Below are 14,413 nucleotides of genomic sequence, written 5' to 3' on the forward strand. Positions count from 1 at the left end.
GGGGGGGGGGGGGGGGGGGGGGGGGGGGGGGGGGGGGGGGGGGGGGGGGGGGGGGGGGGGGCGTCACCCGAACTTAATTTTCAAACTAAATAATAAAAAATAATTAAATATTAAGAAAACAAAAAAAGAAAAATTGTAATAATAATTATAATTTTGGATGGATAATGCGTAATTAATTTAATGATTTTGACCAGAAGTCACAGCTCGGTGATTTTGGATGCATTCAGCAAAAAAAGTCAAAAGGCAATTATTATAGCCAATCAGTATTTGACATTTCAAATCAACCACAGCTGTACTTGTTCACACTTCACCATAACTCCACCAATCAATAATTTTTGTTTATTTATTTATTTATTATTATTTCAATTCTATCCCTAAATTCCATTTTATTTCCTAAAAAACCCCATTTATTTTATTTAAATCTTACTAAATTTAGTTTCGTACCACTATGGAACATTCATTAATATTACCACAATCATTAAAATTTAAATTAAACCATGGAAAATACAACTCTTATATATATATATATATATATATATTATGTAAAAAAAAAAAAAAAAAACTCGAGTGTTTAATTTATTGGGTACCTCTGAAAATAGTAGTGGGCTTACTTTATTTCTTTCTTTATCATATTTTATATGATATTTAGATAAATAAAAATAGACAGTAAATATTATTTATTTATTTTTAATTTTTGGGAGAGGGTTTTTACTTTATTTATATACATTAAAAAAAATAAAGAAGAGCCGTAATTCACCAATTTTGGTTTATAATTTTTATATTTTACTTGGGATTTTATAGAGCCAATGAAATTGAAGGTAAGGAAGGAAAATTAATGGCGGACGCGAAGCTTGAAGCTAAGACTGAGCTATGGAATTGGGATCCCATCTCTTAAATTCCTCTTCCTCGAATTTACCCTTTACCCACCACAACTTCACACAACCCTAGATTTTTTTTTTTTTTTTTTTTTTTTTTTTTTTTTTTTTTTTTTTTTTTTTTTTTTTTTTTTTTTTTTTTTTNTTTTACATCTCTTCTTTTCAACCCTCCTTTTCTACTTTCTTCCACCTCCGGAAACTGTAAATTTCCTGCAACTCATGCTTGAAATTTCCCCTTCACCGGAAAACTCCGCCGCCGCCGCCGCCGAGGAGGATGGTGCGGCTTCCTCCGCCGGATTTAAGGAGGAGTCTGACCGGAGCTGGGCTGGAAACCGATGGCCGCGAGAGGAGACCATCGCTTTGCTCAAGGTGAGGTCGAGTATGGACACTGCGTTTAGAGATGCAAGCCTTAAAGCTCCTCTATGGGAAGAAGTTTCCAGGTTAGTTCGATTGGATGATTTTCTGTTCGTTTACTGTGGGAATTTTGTAGAATTGTGGTTTTTCAGTGTTCTTGAACTGGAATTGTTGATTGATTTTCCTGGAAAATTGTTTGGTCTCTGATTTATATTCTATTCTCTTCTGGTTCCAAATTGATTGAATTCTCTGAATCGAAGCTATGGAGTTTTTAACTGAATCTTCTACAACATGTTTGTTAGGAAATTGGCTGAGTTTGGATATAAACGAAATGCAAAAAAATGCAAAGAGAAGTTCGAGAACATTTATAAGTATCACAAAAGGACTAGAGATATCAGATCAGGGAAACCGAATGGGAAAAATTATAGGTATTTTGAGCAATTAGAAGCTCTAGACAATCATCCATTGCCACCTTCCCAAGCAGATTCAATGGAAGAAATCCCAAACAATATCGTTCACAATCCAATTCCATGTTCCATAGTAAACCCAGGTTCAAATTTTGTTGAAACTACCACCACATCGATATCAACTTCGATGACGTCTTGCTCAAGCAAAGAGTCGGGTGGGGCGAGGAAGAAGAAGAGGAAGTTTGTGGAGTTCTTTGAAAGGTTAATGAATGAGGTGATTGAGAAGCAGGAGAAATTGCAAAGGAAGTTCATGGAGGCTTTGGAGAAATGTGAAGAAGAGAGGCTAGCTAGAGAAGAAGAATGGAGAGTGCAAGAATTAGCTCGAATCAAGAAAGAGCGTGAGCGTTTGAATCAAGAGAGATCAATTGCTGCTGCCAAAGATGCAGCTCTTCTTTCATTCTTGAAGATGTTCTCTGAACAGATGGGCACAGTGCCATTCCCTGAGAGCTTGATTTTGATGGAGAATTTAACAGAGAAGCAAGATGATGGTAATGTTGAGAGAAATACCAGCAATCAAGAGAATAATAATAGCAACAATGGGAATTCGAATCAGATTAGCTCGTCGTCCCGGTGGCCGAAAGAAGAGATCGATGCTCTGATTCAGCTTAGGACTAATCTGCAAATGAAGTATCAAGAGAATGGGCCAAAAGGTCCTCTGTGGGAGGAAATGTCACAAGCCATGAAGAAACTTGGGTATGATAGAAGTGCAAAGAGGTGTAAAGAGAAGTGGGAGAACATCAATAAATACTTCAAGAGAGTAAAGGAACGTAACAAAAAACGACCCGAGGATTCAAAGACATGCCCTTATTTCCAGCAGCTCGACGCATTGTACAAACTGAAATCCAAGAAAGTCGTCGTCGAGAACCCAACTAAACCAAATTACGAACTGAAACCCGAGGAACTATTGTTGCACATGATGGAAGGGCAAGAAGAAGAAAGCCACCAACAACCTGAATCAGCAACAGACAATGGGGAAGCTCAGAATACTGATCAGAACCAAGACGAAGACGACGACGACGACGAAGATTATCACATTGTGGCGAAAAACAACAGCAATGAAATGGAAGTAGGCATCTAAAACGTGCATCCATCCTATTGAAACACCTCGCAAGATTGTAAAAAGAAAAAAGGTCAGATCCTTGAGCTCCTGATTTTGATCTCTGTCTATATATATATATAATATGTATATGTATATGTTTATTTATTTCTTGAATAGATGATGATGATACTTCTTGTAGGGAAGAGAGCGAGAGAGAGAGAGAATAAAAGGGGAGTGGTTAGGGGAATTGGAATTGTTTATTGTGTGGAAAAGTTGAAAATGTTTGATTGTTCTTATGTCTGTCTGTGTCTGTATGAATAAAAACCAGCACTGTTCTAGTGTGTAGTAGCCTGTTTGTTTAATCATAATGCAAAGGCTTCATTCATATCTCTCTCTCTTTCTTCTGGGCTTGTTTTTTGTTACCAAAAAGAGAGAATTTAGAACAGAAGTGGTAATAATCATAGCACTCGTGGGGAGTCAGAAGCAGAAAAGTGATGGAACCATTCATATTTGGAATCACTCACTCCTGCATTCAAATTACAATCATTACACCTCAGTTATAGAACCATTCATATTATGTTGCTACATATGACATGAATAATTAAGATTTGGTTAACACAAAGTCGCATCAAATTGATTAGAATTTGAATATTAAAAACCACTTTTTGAGGTTGAAAATAACGCTTTATAATTTGAATTTAAGGTAATTAATGATTCTAATTTAAGTAAAATTTGAAACAACCCAACTAGAGTACAAAGGAAGAGAGATTGCGCATGAACCACATCATTTACCCCATGAACCACCACCCACGTACCTGTGTCTACTCTACAGCTCGCTTATGCTAGAGAAGAGGAAGAACAAGACGACGTGTTTTCAGTCTTTCCAACTATGTTACCTTCTTCTCTGTTTTGGTCGTTTTTCCGAATGGCAAGGATTGGAGATGAACGATACATTTGAAAACAAATCAAATGGCGGTCGGAGGCGTGCACATGCTCGTCCGAGGAATGGATCTGAGACGAGAGAGAAAAGGTTTACATTTTTTGGAAAACGAGTTAAAAAGATGAAATCTGCTAGTTGAAGGTTCGGGTTGGATTCGGTTCGGGTGAGACAAAGCCATGTGAAAATTCAGCACCTCAAAAGAATACACACTACTCATTCAACTCACTTGTGGATACAAACTACTCATTCATACTTACACATGCATGGTTTAGTCTTTGAGACAAGCATATGACTACTGGCAAGATCAACTAGGTAGCATTCCGACACAACGTTGCAGACCACTTGCCACTACATTTCACTGTCTCCCCCTCCTAAGAGAGTGTGAGAGGCAACAATGGGGGCAATGCGGGAGAAAGCCATTCCTTCATACTTCATTTAGCAATACGTAGGCAACATGTTCGAGGGGTTTTCCAAGCACACCATGCCACCAATTGCATGACATCCTAGAGTGCAAGCAACTGAGATGCATTTCGTGACAAAAGGCTTCCAAGTTCATCATGCACCCAATAAGGGCGGCTGATAGAAAGGGACTAACAAGACTCAATGTTACTAGTGCATGAGGTAAACTATGCAAGAACCGATGGACTACGGTTACTCAAAATACTTTGGGACACATCAATGAGGAGGAGATGGCCCCTACAGTTTGATGCCCGAGCATCAAGCCTATAGACCCAAACAACCAAATCACCACTCATGCATCGTACGCTAAAATGAGCTTGGACGACTATCAACTATTCACACCTACCACAAGCGGGAGTGCAAAATCATTGTGCGAAGCCAAACCCAAAACGTCTTGCGCGGTAAAGCCATCAACCATCCTCAAGCCAACCCAAGTTCGAAGGCAACATTGTAACATTCGATGCTCAACGAGGCTCATCTCGCATGCCCAAAGGCGCTTGACACCGTCCCACCATGCATGTTTTGCCACTACACCGTTTTCAAAACATAGGGTTTGCCCAATGATGGGCCAGAGGCATCACCACAACGTCACACACTCAACAAGGTTCATGCTGGATGCCCGAAGGCAACCAGCTCCACCCCATCTTGCATGTTTCGTCATCGTACCAGCCATCAACCATCCTCAAGCCAGCCCAAGTTAGAAGGCAACATCGCAACATTTCATTCTCAACAAGGCTCATGTCGCATGCCCAAAGGCACCCAACACCGCCTCACCGTGCGCATTCCACCACTGCACCCCCGCCGTCTATTGCCCTTGACCTCCGACCACCACCCCCACGCCCCAAGTATATGCCCATGTGCGGCGCATAGTGCTTGAGGCGTGGGGGTGGCGGATGATATAGGGGTATGCCCGTGTCCAGCTCATGGAGACTAGCCACCCCCTATATAGTACATTTTGAGCAATTTTTGGTCTGTTAGGCTTAGATACTATTTTTCTAAACGGTCATACGGTCAAATATCTCAAGTTATTGTTTTAATGGGACATTCTAATGTATCTAGAAATCAAGTTTCATAATTTTTCAACCAATCAATTTTTTTAAATTAATTTTTAAATATTAAATAATAAGAAATTAAAAAAAAATAAATACCATTGTAAAAAAAAAAAAATGAAAGTGTGTGGGAATCATTCTTTCATGTTGGTCCGCTCTTAAGAAAAAAAATTTACAACAAAACGACTACTCCACATGTACTTTCACAATTAATGGTTGATGGATGGGGCGCAGGCGGGGTGGGAGGATGCTCACACGAGGGAGCATGCAGCCGGGGCGAGGCGAGTGAGCGAGCACGTGCGCTCGGGAACACGTGGGTGGGGCGGGGCGCGCGCGGGAATGTTTCGACACCGCCACCGTCTACCGCCCTTGACCTCCGACCACCACCCCCATGCCCCAAACATATGCCCGTACCCAGCCCATGCAGACTAGTCACCCCCCTATATAGTACATTTTGAGGCATTTTTTGTCTGCCAGGCCTAGATACGATTTTTTCGAACGTGTCATACGGTCAAATATCTCAAGTTTTATCCATGAGTTTGATTGATTGGGACATTCTAATGAGTTTAGAAATAAAGTTTATCATTTTTCAATCAACCAAATATTTTAATTAATTTTTAAATATTAAATAATAAGAAGTTACAAAAGAGAGTTACTTTCGCAATTAAACGGGTGATGAGTGTAAAATCAAGGTCACAGTGGGTGTCTTGGTCTAATGCACCTACTCTCGTATCAAAACTCTTCATTTCATTGTTTTAGATAAGCCAAAGAAAAAATAATTAAATTTTACCGGCATCACTCTTTTTTAGTTCCTAAAAATAAAAAATAAAAATTCAAAACAATATAAACATAATAAATGTACATTCACTATTCACTTTTCACGGGTATTGAGTTTGATGATATTTTTATAGTCCAAGGCTTTATACATGTTTTTACTTTCCACCGATGTTAGGGGTGATGAATTGTTGTATAACCTTCAGGGCTTTATACATGTACTCACACCTCGTGGGTATTGTTGGGTGTGATGATTTTTTATGGAGGTAACAACATCCAATATTTGACCGTATGACACGTTTTCAACAAACATACGGTCAAATATCTTTGGTTTTCAAATCGTATAATTTTTATTATAAATATATACTATCATCTTTAAATCTTCCATGCATGTATTATGGGTCTCTCAAAATGATGAAAACGCCATGGAATTCACTTTTCTTCTAAGATGTGTAAATCTCGAAGAAGAAGAAAAGAAATCACGACAATGGGTTCAAAACTCCGACCTCTTTGGAACACAAAACCCCGATTAGTCTCTGGTGTCCAATGACGCCGAGGAAACCGAAACCTCGGTCGTTGAAGAAACGGAAGGCGACGGCAGAACGACGAACATTACAATTATAGTTATTGATCTGGTCCCCTCGTCTAGCATTATGTTACCGTACTGTAGATCATTGTGGCAAAAATCAAGACTATTTTAGTAGCCGACATAACATTATCGTACCGTTCCTAAAAAAAATATGCAATAATAAGTTGGATGTTACAAAAAGGTGCCATGAAAAATTGGGTAGAGAGAGATAAAACAAGCCACGTTGAAAATATAGGAGTTAGAAACATGGCTATATGTTAACATTGAGGCGCATAGTGCTTGTGGCGGGGGCGGAAGATATAGGGGTATCCTGTGTCCAACCCATGCATACTAGCTACTCCTATATAGTAAATTTTGAGGCATTTTTTTTGTCTGTCAAGCCTAGATATGATTGTCCCGCCCCGCCCTCGTACTCCAACGCGCGCGCCCCACCTCGCCTAGCCCTCATTCTCCCACGCGGACGCCCCTCGCCCCACCCCACCCCACCCGCGTTCTCCTGCGTGCCGCCCGTCCCACCCGCATTCTCCCACACGTGTGCAAATTTTTGTTGTTTAAAATTTTTTTTTTTAGTTTAAAGGTATTTTTGTCACCATTCTTTTATTCCTCCATGTTGGATGTTCATTACAAAGGTGAAGCCATAAAATCAATCAATTTTTTTTTTTAAAAAAATTATTTTATTAATAACAATCAAAAGGTAGGATGGAGAATCTTATCGATTCCCTCAAAGTACTCCATCAATTTCTCTTATTTCCCCAATTTTATATGATCCACATCTTACCTTGTACATTTTTTTTTATTATTTTTTATTTATATTTCTGCTTTCAACGAAGAAGTCATGAACATAAAGTCACGACAATTAGTCTATAACATCTATTTCAAAACTTTGATAAGAAACGTATATTTTTATCGATTTTAAACTATGTTATTATGTTATTTTATGATACTGCTATTTACAATTTAAATAAATATTTATACACAATAATGATTACACATATATATATAATAATAATGATGTTATGTTGAAATTTAGATGTTAGGAATAAGGTTGAAAGGTGGTTAAGAATATCCAAAATGAGATGCCCTTCGACTATGGATTCAAACCTAACAATTGTTTTATGTCAAGCAACAAGGTTCCTTTACCAATACACGCAATGCCATCAAATTTAATTTATAAGTCATCATGATTCAATGTATATAAAGATTCTATTTTTCCTACTTTTTATAATAATAATAATAATAATAATAATAATTCTCCTAATCCTTTAAAATATGGTAAGAAAAAATAATCTTAAAAAAATAGTTGAAGAGGACAAAACAAACATGGTAAATTTAAATTTGTAAAGGAAACGAACATGATCACAACAAATATCCTTCTACCCTCCAATTCTGAGGTTACTACCATGTTAATATTCAGCGAGTGAGATTCATGAACAAAAATGACTGCAAATTTATGTCAAGCAAAAAGGATTACGTTTCTGTTAGAAGAGAAGAGGCCACAATTCTATGTACTCTTGTTTACACATAGCCGCCGCACCTGATGATCAAAGGTACTGAGGTAAGTAACTCTTTTATTTTAAATCTGTAAAGATTCCAACTTCATTTTTCCTGAATTATCATACATCTTCATACACTCTGAAGAGGGAAACCCTTGAGCTGAGGAATTCGGAAAGCAAGCTCTTCGGAGTTCGCTGTAACGAGCGATATCAAAATTCTGAACCTCCATCAGGCGTTTCTGCTTCGACCTAAACCGGCTTTGGAAGAAGCCTTGGAATGAAGGCTCCCTCGAGGTCTTGAGGAAGAATGTATAGCCAGCAATGAAGTAAGCTGAGGTGACATAGAAGCAAATTGGCTCCATCACATCCCATGTGAGCTCCCAGAAGGTGAGCCTCATGAATGCAGCCGTTTGAGCAACCAGGAACCCCAATCCACACCAGAGCTCCCGTCGTACAAACGTTTTGGCTTTTTCGTCGATTGCAGCTTTCTGCATCTCCATTTCTTCCAGCTCTTTCCTTCTAGCACCATTTGGAATAACTGCTGGTAAGGGAATCAGGCCTTCAATGGCTTTAGCTACCTGTAGTCAAACAATATGAAATATCTGGGTAAAAACTCGCCCTATCTACCATACTGATAGGCACTTCTAATGGTTCATTATTGAAGCTAAACTTGGTCACCAGCTACCCAATACACAGTATATTTTTAGCAATAATCAGATCATAATTCAGAAAGAAGGGGGCTGGATAGAAAATAGCACCAACTGCAAAAAAAAATACAGCAAATATATAGAGGTTATTCATAAGATAATTTTGAAACATGGGGGCGGATCAAAAATGGTATAGCTGTTTTAGATGTTCTAGGATGAAAATTTTTCAAAGTTTATAGAAAACTTTGGGAAGAGAACATCTGCTGCCATAAACAATGGTGTAAACCGATTTTTAAATTACATTACTTTCTTGCCAAAAGAAATTGGTCCCTTCTTAAAACCTTAGCTCCAGAAAATTCAAATATTGCAGACCCTCCAGCCTCTATGACCCCAGTCCTTGATCAAATTAGACACTGTTTTAACTATAGGTAATTTGAAAAAGCCTACACATCTTTAAATATGCAAGACCAGAACGTCTAAGATCAAAACAAACTTCAATGGCCTCCCCTCCTGAACTTGTTGTCTTCTCCACGTTTCTCTCTCCCTTTCTTTCACCCTCTCTCTCCCTATGTAGCTGTATATTTTTCTGATAAGATTATGTTGTTTATACTAAACTATACCCTTTCCCGGCTACCAAGGAAGTTGAAATTCAAGGCCATTTTCATTGAATCAGAATTATGGTCATATTTTGGTAGCTCTAAGAAACCAGTACCCAGCTACCATAACACACGCCTCCCTTCTCCCTACCCCTACTACACCAAACAGACCCCTGGGTGTTCCATATCCACTGTAGCTAGAAAGTATAACAATCTTGTCACCGAATGAATTGAAGGGCGTCTATATGATCCTTCAGAGATAAATCATCTCAAACGTGGAACCACTTTTCACGTTTTGGATCTGGCCTGTGGAAGAAAGAGAGAAAAAAAGAAAAAAAAGAATAACCAAAAAAGAATATCAGTTATCGGTAGTCTCCAGGCTTGAATAGAATTTAAAATTAAAGATCTAGAAAAACAGGGAACCTATTCGGTAAGCAGCATCAAAATCTGTAGAACTCAAAGGCAGAGCGTAACGAAAAATATCTCTAATGCAATTAAAAACAAGTAAATTAAATTCACAAATCAAGATGGGAAAGCAACAATCACCTGTTCAGGCCAGAGGTACACCACGTTCCCTAAGACAATCACAGTCCCTGATTCATCAAGCATTCGAGCAATTTCAAGACCCTGAACGGGATCATCACATCCCTGACAACAAACCCTAACGAATTCTGAGTAGGGAACCCATGATTTCTGAATTTCTCTCAGCTTCCACTTCACCATCTCGATCCGCGCTACCTTGAGCAACTTTCTCGCATCCTCAACCGTCAAACCATTTTTCACATTACACCTATCCGAATCCAAAGCCAGCGAACCGCATGCAGGAGGACGAAGGCAATCGAGGCGGATACGATCAGGAGCAATCCCTAGAGATTTGAACTTCTCCACCATGTTCCCCGCGGCCGCCAATTCCCGGAGCTCCGGCGAGATTGCCGGCTGAGAAACCGCTCTCTTGTGAAGAAAGCGACGAAAAACTGCATTATCTCCGGGATCATGAGCAATGTTGGCAGTACTGGTAGTGGGAGGAACACGAGCCCCAGGCGACGAGGACGAAATCCGGCATTTGGTGAGGGATTGTGAGGAGATTTGGGATATGTTAAAGAGACGATGAGCTAGGGTTTTGTTGAACGCCATTGATGAACAACACAAAGCAAAGAAAGGATTCAATAACAGCAAGAAGAGGAAAGTATATGGAAAAACGAGGATCAGAAAGATCCCTATGTCGATTCTTCTTCAGATCAAATTAATAGCAGAGAACATTCACGGAGACGCTTCACCACGATCGTCCATCCATCGCCAACGCCCAAATTTATAGGTCCTTCCGCTGCCCTCCAATTCTGTTCATGATTATATTGTTCTTTTAAAAAAGGAAAATTGCTTTCTGTTTTTTTTTTTTTATTATTATTATTATTAATCCAATTATTTAGGAGAGATAAAACCCTCACCAAAAAAACATAGGGGAAAAAGACGCGATATTTCGGAAAGCATGATGTACACGACAACGAATTAAAAGCTTCGCATGCGTGCTTTATAGCCACGTGGCGTTATACAGATCGGATCATACGATATATTACGAAACGAGATAAGTTTTCCGAGATTTGATCAGCTGTGCTAACATCTACTTGTACTACTCTATTACCTTGTCCATCACCATACACGTAGAATCATGATTTTGTATTAATTGAAAGAATAGTATTAGGCGCACATGACTCTTCATAATTGTATAATAGTATGATATTGTTCATTTTGAATATAAGTGCTCATGACTTTGCTTTGAGCTTACCCAAAAGACCTCCTCTATCATTTTTTTTTTCCGGGTAGAGCATTAATAATAATACTCAAATTAAGTGTTATTAGATTGACATGATTAAAGAGAGATTGTTGTAGAATGACGATGGTCTTCTAATGATTCAACTGCTCTTATTCATCACATTCCTATTGGACCGCATGCTATTAGAGAATGGGTTGATATACCAAGAAAATGCAATGCCTATTTGTGGCGGCCTACATCAAAAATGATATGTAATTGTGAATTTCAAAATTAATCAAGAGTAAATTAATCGAGGAAAAAAACTATACTTCATATAGCAATGACCAAGAGGTATAACGAAATTTATATAAAAAAATAAATGCTATCAAATATGCATTACGATAATTAAAATAATCATAATTGATTCATTATCTAGACCTAGGATAAAATTGAAGTTATAAATACTATATTATATCATTAAAAAAATGCTACTATAAGTTAAAGATAGTATACTCTTTATTATAGCTTAATAAAAAAATGCTATAAAATATTTTCATAGCTTATACTATATTGTAGCATTAGCTATAAAAAGTCTCAGACTTTTAATAATATGGGTTGTCATGACGTAAAGCCTACCAAGTAATAAAAGTCTCAGTCAAGCCAATCTCAGAAATAGAATAGAGCGTCGGTTAAGGCCTACCAAGTAAATAATCTTACTATCGGCATGGTTATATTTGATATTAACACGTATCTCGTGGTTCTGCACGTGTCATATACATTGATGTGTGAATTTGTTTATAGATCAATATGCTTATGACATGATATGTATATGTTATAATATGTGAATTGTATGATAATACTTGTGGTACGATGTGCTCAATGTTATGTTTGAGATAGGATACGAGAAGGATGCACTAAATGTAATGTAATGTAATGATAGGAGTAAAATATGTTCATGAAACGTTAAGGTTAGGTTACGTATCGAAGTGTTATGGACATGAGAGATTGATAAAAAACGATATGGTCATGATCGATTGATAAAAGAATATGATTAGGTTATGGGTAGAAAGGGATAAGATTATGATAGATTGATAGAACGATAGCGTTAGGATACGTTTTTGTAACGATATGACTAAGGTACGTTCATGTAACGATATGATTGTGATGGGTATAAGAATGTTAAGGCTATGATAAGTTAGAGAACAATATGACTGCAAAGTGTTTATGATATGATATGATTATGATATAAAATATGTTATGGTACGAGATATGTGATAAATTGACATGTTTACGAACTAGCATGAAATACAACCTCGATGTATGCATGAAAGATATTATAAACGAAATGTGAAATAATATGAAAAACGACATGATATATACAAAACATTAACGGGGTTGTATTAAATGATAATGAAAATGGAAAAATGTTGGGACCTCATGCATTATTATGCGCTCATGCATTGGGAGATACCCCTTACCCTTCACAATAGTACGGACGTGTACGTTACGAAGCAGGAAAATGATCGTTATGGTTATCATAATGCTACGACGGTCAGGCATGAGAACGATCATTATGTTTAACCTAATGTTGCTGTGATGATTACTAGTTCTAATGGGTGTCTGGCCTAAGAAGCTCCCAAAGTATGCTCGCCTGACAAGGAACGTGGTACGGCGGTGTGGGAACTGACTGGTGAGTTCATACTCGCACATATGGGCTGTGAGTAGAGTATATGGTACACGTCCAAGTTATCCGTTAAGATAGTGCCGTAGAAAAATAGACTGATATGATAGGTCCCGTCATTGCATTCACATGGTTTTGCATTAACCCCCAATAGTGGGGTCACTTATTGAATATTTCTTTAATTACTCAAGCTGCTACTTCTATTTCAGATTAAGGCAAGACATTCTTGTACGGCTGACGACAGCATCGCAACTCGAGACCGTGGAACATACATAGGGTAGTCATATTTATTTTCTTAGACATAGGCTAGAATATGATATTTTTAATTTAAAAGTTTATTTATTTTCTTTAATCTTTTGTTGTGTCGTTTTTAAAAGTGTTTTCAAAACACGCAAGTTCATGGCTGTGTTTTAAGATGAAAGCGATGTTTTATGAAAGTTTAATGAAGTATTTTCGCACTCAATGTTCATAATATGTAGCGTTCTTAAATTAAGTAGAAAATTTTGAGTCTTACAAGTAGCACATGACTCAAGTATTTTAAAATAATCAATAAGTAAGTTCACTATTGGAGTTTGTGAAATGCAATTACATACAATCATTGTGGGACCTATAAGTAACCTTGAGTTGGAAAATGCTATCACATGCAATCATTATGAAACCAATTCCTTTCAATAAAAAAATTTCTTGGTCAAAATGCAATCACATGCAATTCAAACCTTCCTTTTTGGTTTTCTTATAATTTGTTTTAGCCGGCAAAAATTTGTTGTATTTTGTAAGTTATCATGTTTTTTAAAGAATAAAATTTGGATCGGTTTTTTCGTAAGTCTCATTAGTATGTGATGGTATGGACTCGAGTCTTTAAAAAAGGCGTAAATGTAATGTAATGTAATGTAATGATAGGAGTAAAATATGTTCATGAAACGTTAAGGTTAGGTTACGTATTGAAGTGCTATGGACATGAGAGATTGATAAAAAACGATATGGTCATGATCGATTGATAAAAGAATATGGTTAGGTTATGGGTAGAAAGGGATAAGATTATGATTGATTGATAGAACGATAGCGTTAGGATACGTTTTTGTAACGATATGACTAAGGTAGGTTCATGTAACGATATGATTGTGATGGGTATAAGAATGTTAAGGCTATGATAAGTTAGAGAACAATATGACTGCAAAGTGTTTATGATATGATATGATTATGATACGACATGTGAATGACGTATATATATATATATATGTTGTGATATAATATAAAAATGATATAAGATATGTTATGGTACGAGATATGTGATAAATTGACATGTTTATGATATAATATATTGGGATGCTATATGTTATGATATGATATATATACGATGAAAATTGTTATGTCTGGAAACATGAAATGTTATGATATGATATATTTATATAATTTGAATATGATATGTTTGACATGCATAACAACGGACTAGCATGAAATACAACCTCGATGTATGCATGAAAGATATTATAAACGAAATGTGAAATAATATGAAAAATGATATGATATATACAAAACATTAACGGGGTTGTATTAAATGATAATGAAAATGGAAAAATGTTAGGACCTCATGCATTATTATGCGCTCATGCATTGGGAGATACCCCTTTCCCTTCACGATAGTACGGATGTGTACGTTACGAGGCAGGAAAATGATTGTTATGGTTATCATAATGCTA

At 37.2% G+C, this 14,413-nt stretch overlaps 2 protein-coding genes across 2 annotated transcripts; one reads left to right on the top strand and one right to left on the bottom strand.

The window, feature by feature from the left end:
- The first annotated feature begins 993 nt into the window (after positions 1–993).
- LOC111499737 (trihelix transcription factor GT-2-like) lies at positions 994–3,122 on the top strand. The gene is made up of 2 exons (XM_023151393.1): positions 994–1,315; positions 1,532–3,122. The coding sequence occupies exons 1-2, from the start codon at positions 1,095–1,097 to the stop codon at positions 2,772–2,774; spliced, it is 1,464 nt and encodes a 487-aa protein (XP_023007161.1). The 5' UTR covers positions 994–1,094; the 3' UTR covers positions 2,775–3,122.
- A 4,845-nt stretch (positions 3,123–7,967) lies between these two features.
- Positions 7,968–10,625, bottom strand: LOC111499762 (calcium uniporter protein 2, mitochondrial-like). Its single transcript, XM_023151433.1, has 2 exons — positions 9,829–10,625; positions 7,968–8,617 (listed from the first exon to the last, which is right to left on the bottom strand). Exons 1-2 carry the CDS (start codon positions 10,414–10,416, stop codon positions 8,120–8,122), a joined length of 1,086 nt encoding a protein of 361 aa, XP_023007201.1. The 5' UTR covers positions 10,417–10,625; the 3' UTR covers positions 7,968–8,119.
- Between the last annotated feature and the right edge of the window lie 3,788 nt (positions 10,626–14,413).

The sequence above is a fragment of the Cucurbita maxima genome, unplaced genomic scaffold (genome assembly GCF_002738345.1).
Source record: "Cucurbita maxima cultivar Rimu unplaced genomic scaffold, Cmax_1.0 Cma_Scf00027, whole genome shotgun sequence".
In the NCBI taxonomy this organism is placed as follows: Eukaryota; Viridiplantae; Streptophyta; class Magnoliopsida; order Cucurbitales; family Cucurbitaceae; genus Cucurbita; species Cucurbita maxima.

What these genes read in the sequence shown, in the direction of transcription:
- LOC111499762 (XM_023151433.1), bottom strand. Translation starts at nt 10,416, where the DNA reads ATGGCGTTCAACAAAACCCTAGCTCATCGTCTCTTTAACATATCCCAA. An exon ending in TGTACCTCTGGCCTGAACAG is followed by an intron (nt 8,618 to 9,828) that starts GTGATTGTTGCT and finishes GTTTGACTACAG; the next exon opens with GTAGCTAAAGCCATTGAAGG.
- LOC111499737 (XM_023151393.1), top strand. Translation starts at nt 1,095, where the DNA reads ATGCTTGAAATTTCCCCTTCACCGGAAAACTCCGCCGCCGCCGCCGCC. An exon ending in CTATGGGAAGAAGTTTCCAG is followed by an intron (nt 1,316 to 1,531) that starts GTTAGTTCGATT and finishes CATGTTTGTTAG; the next exon opens with GAAATTGGCTGAGTTTGGAT.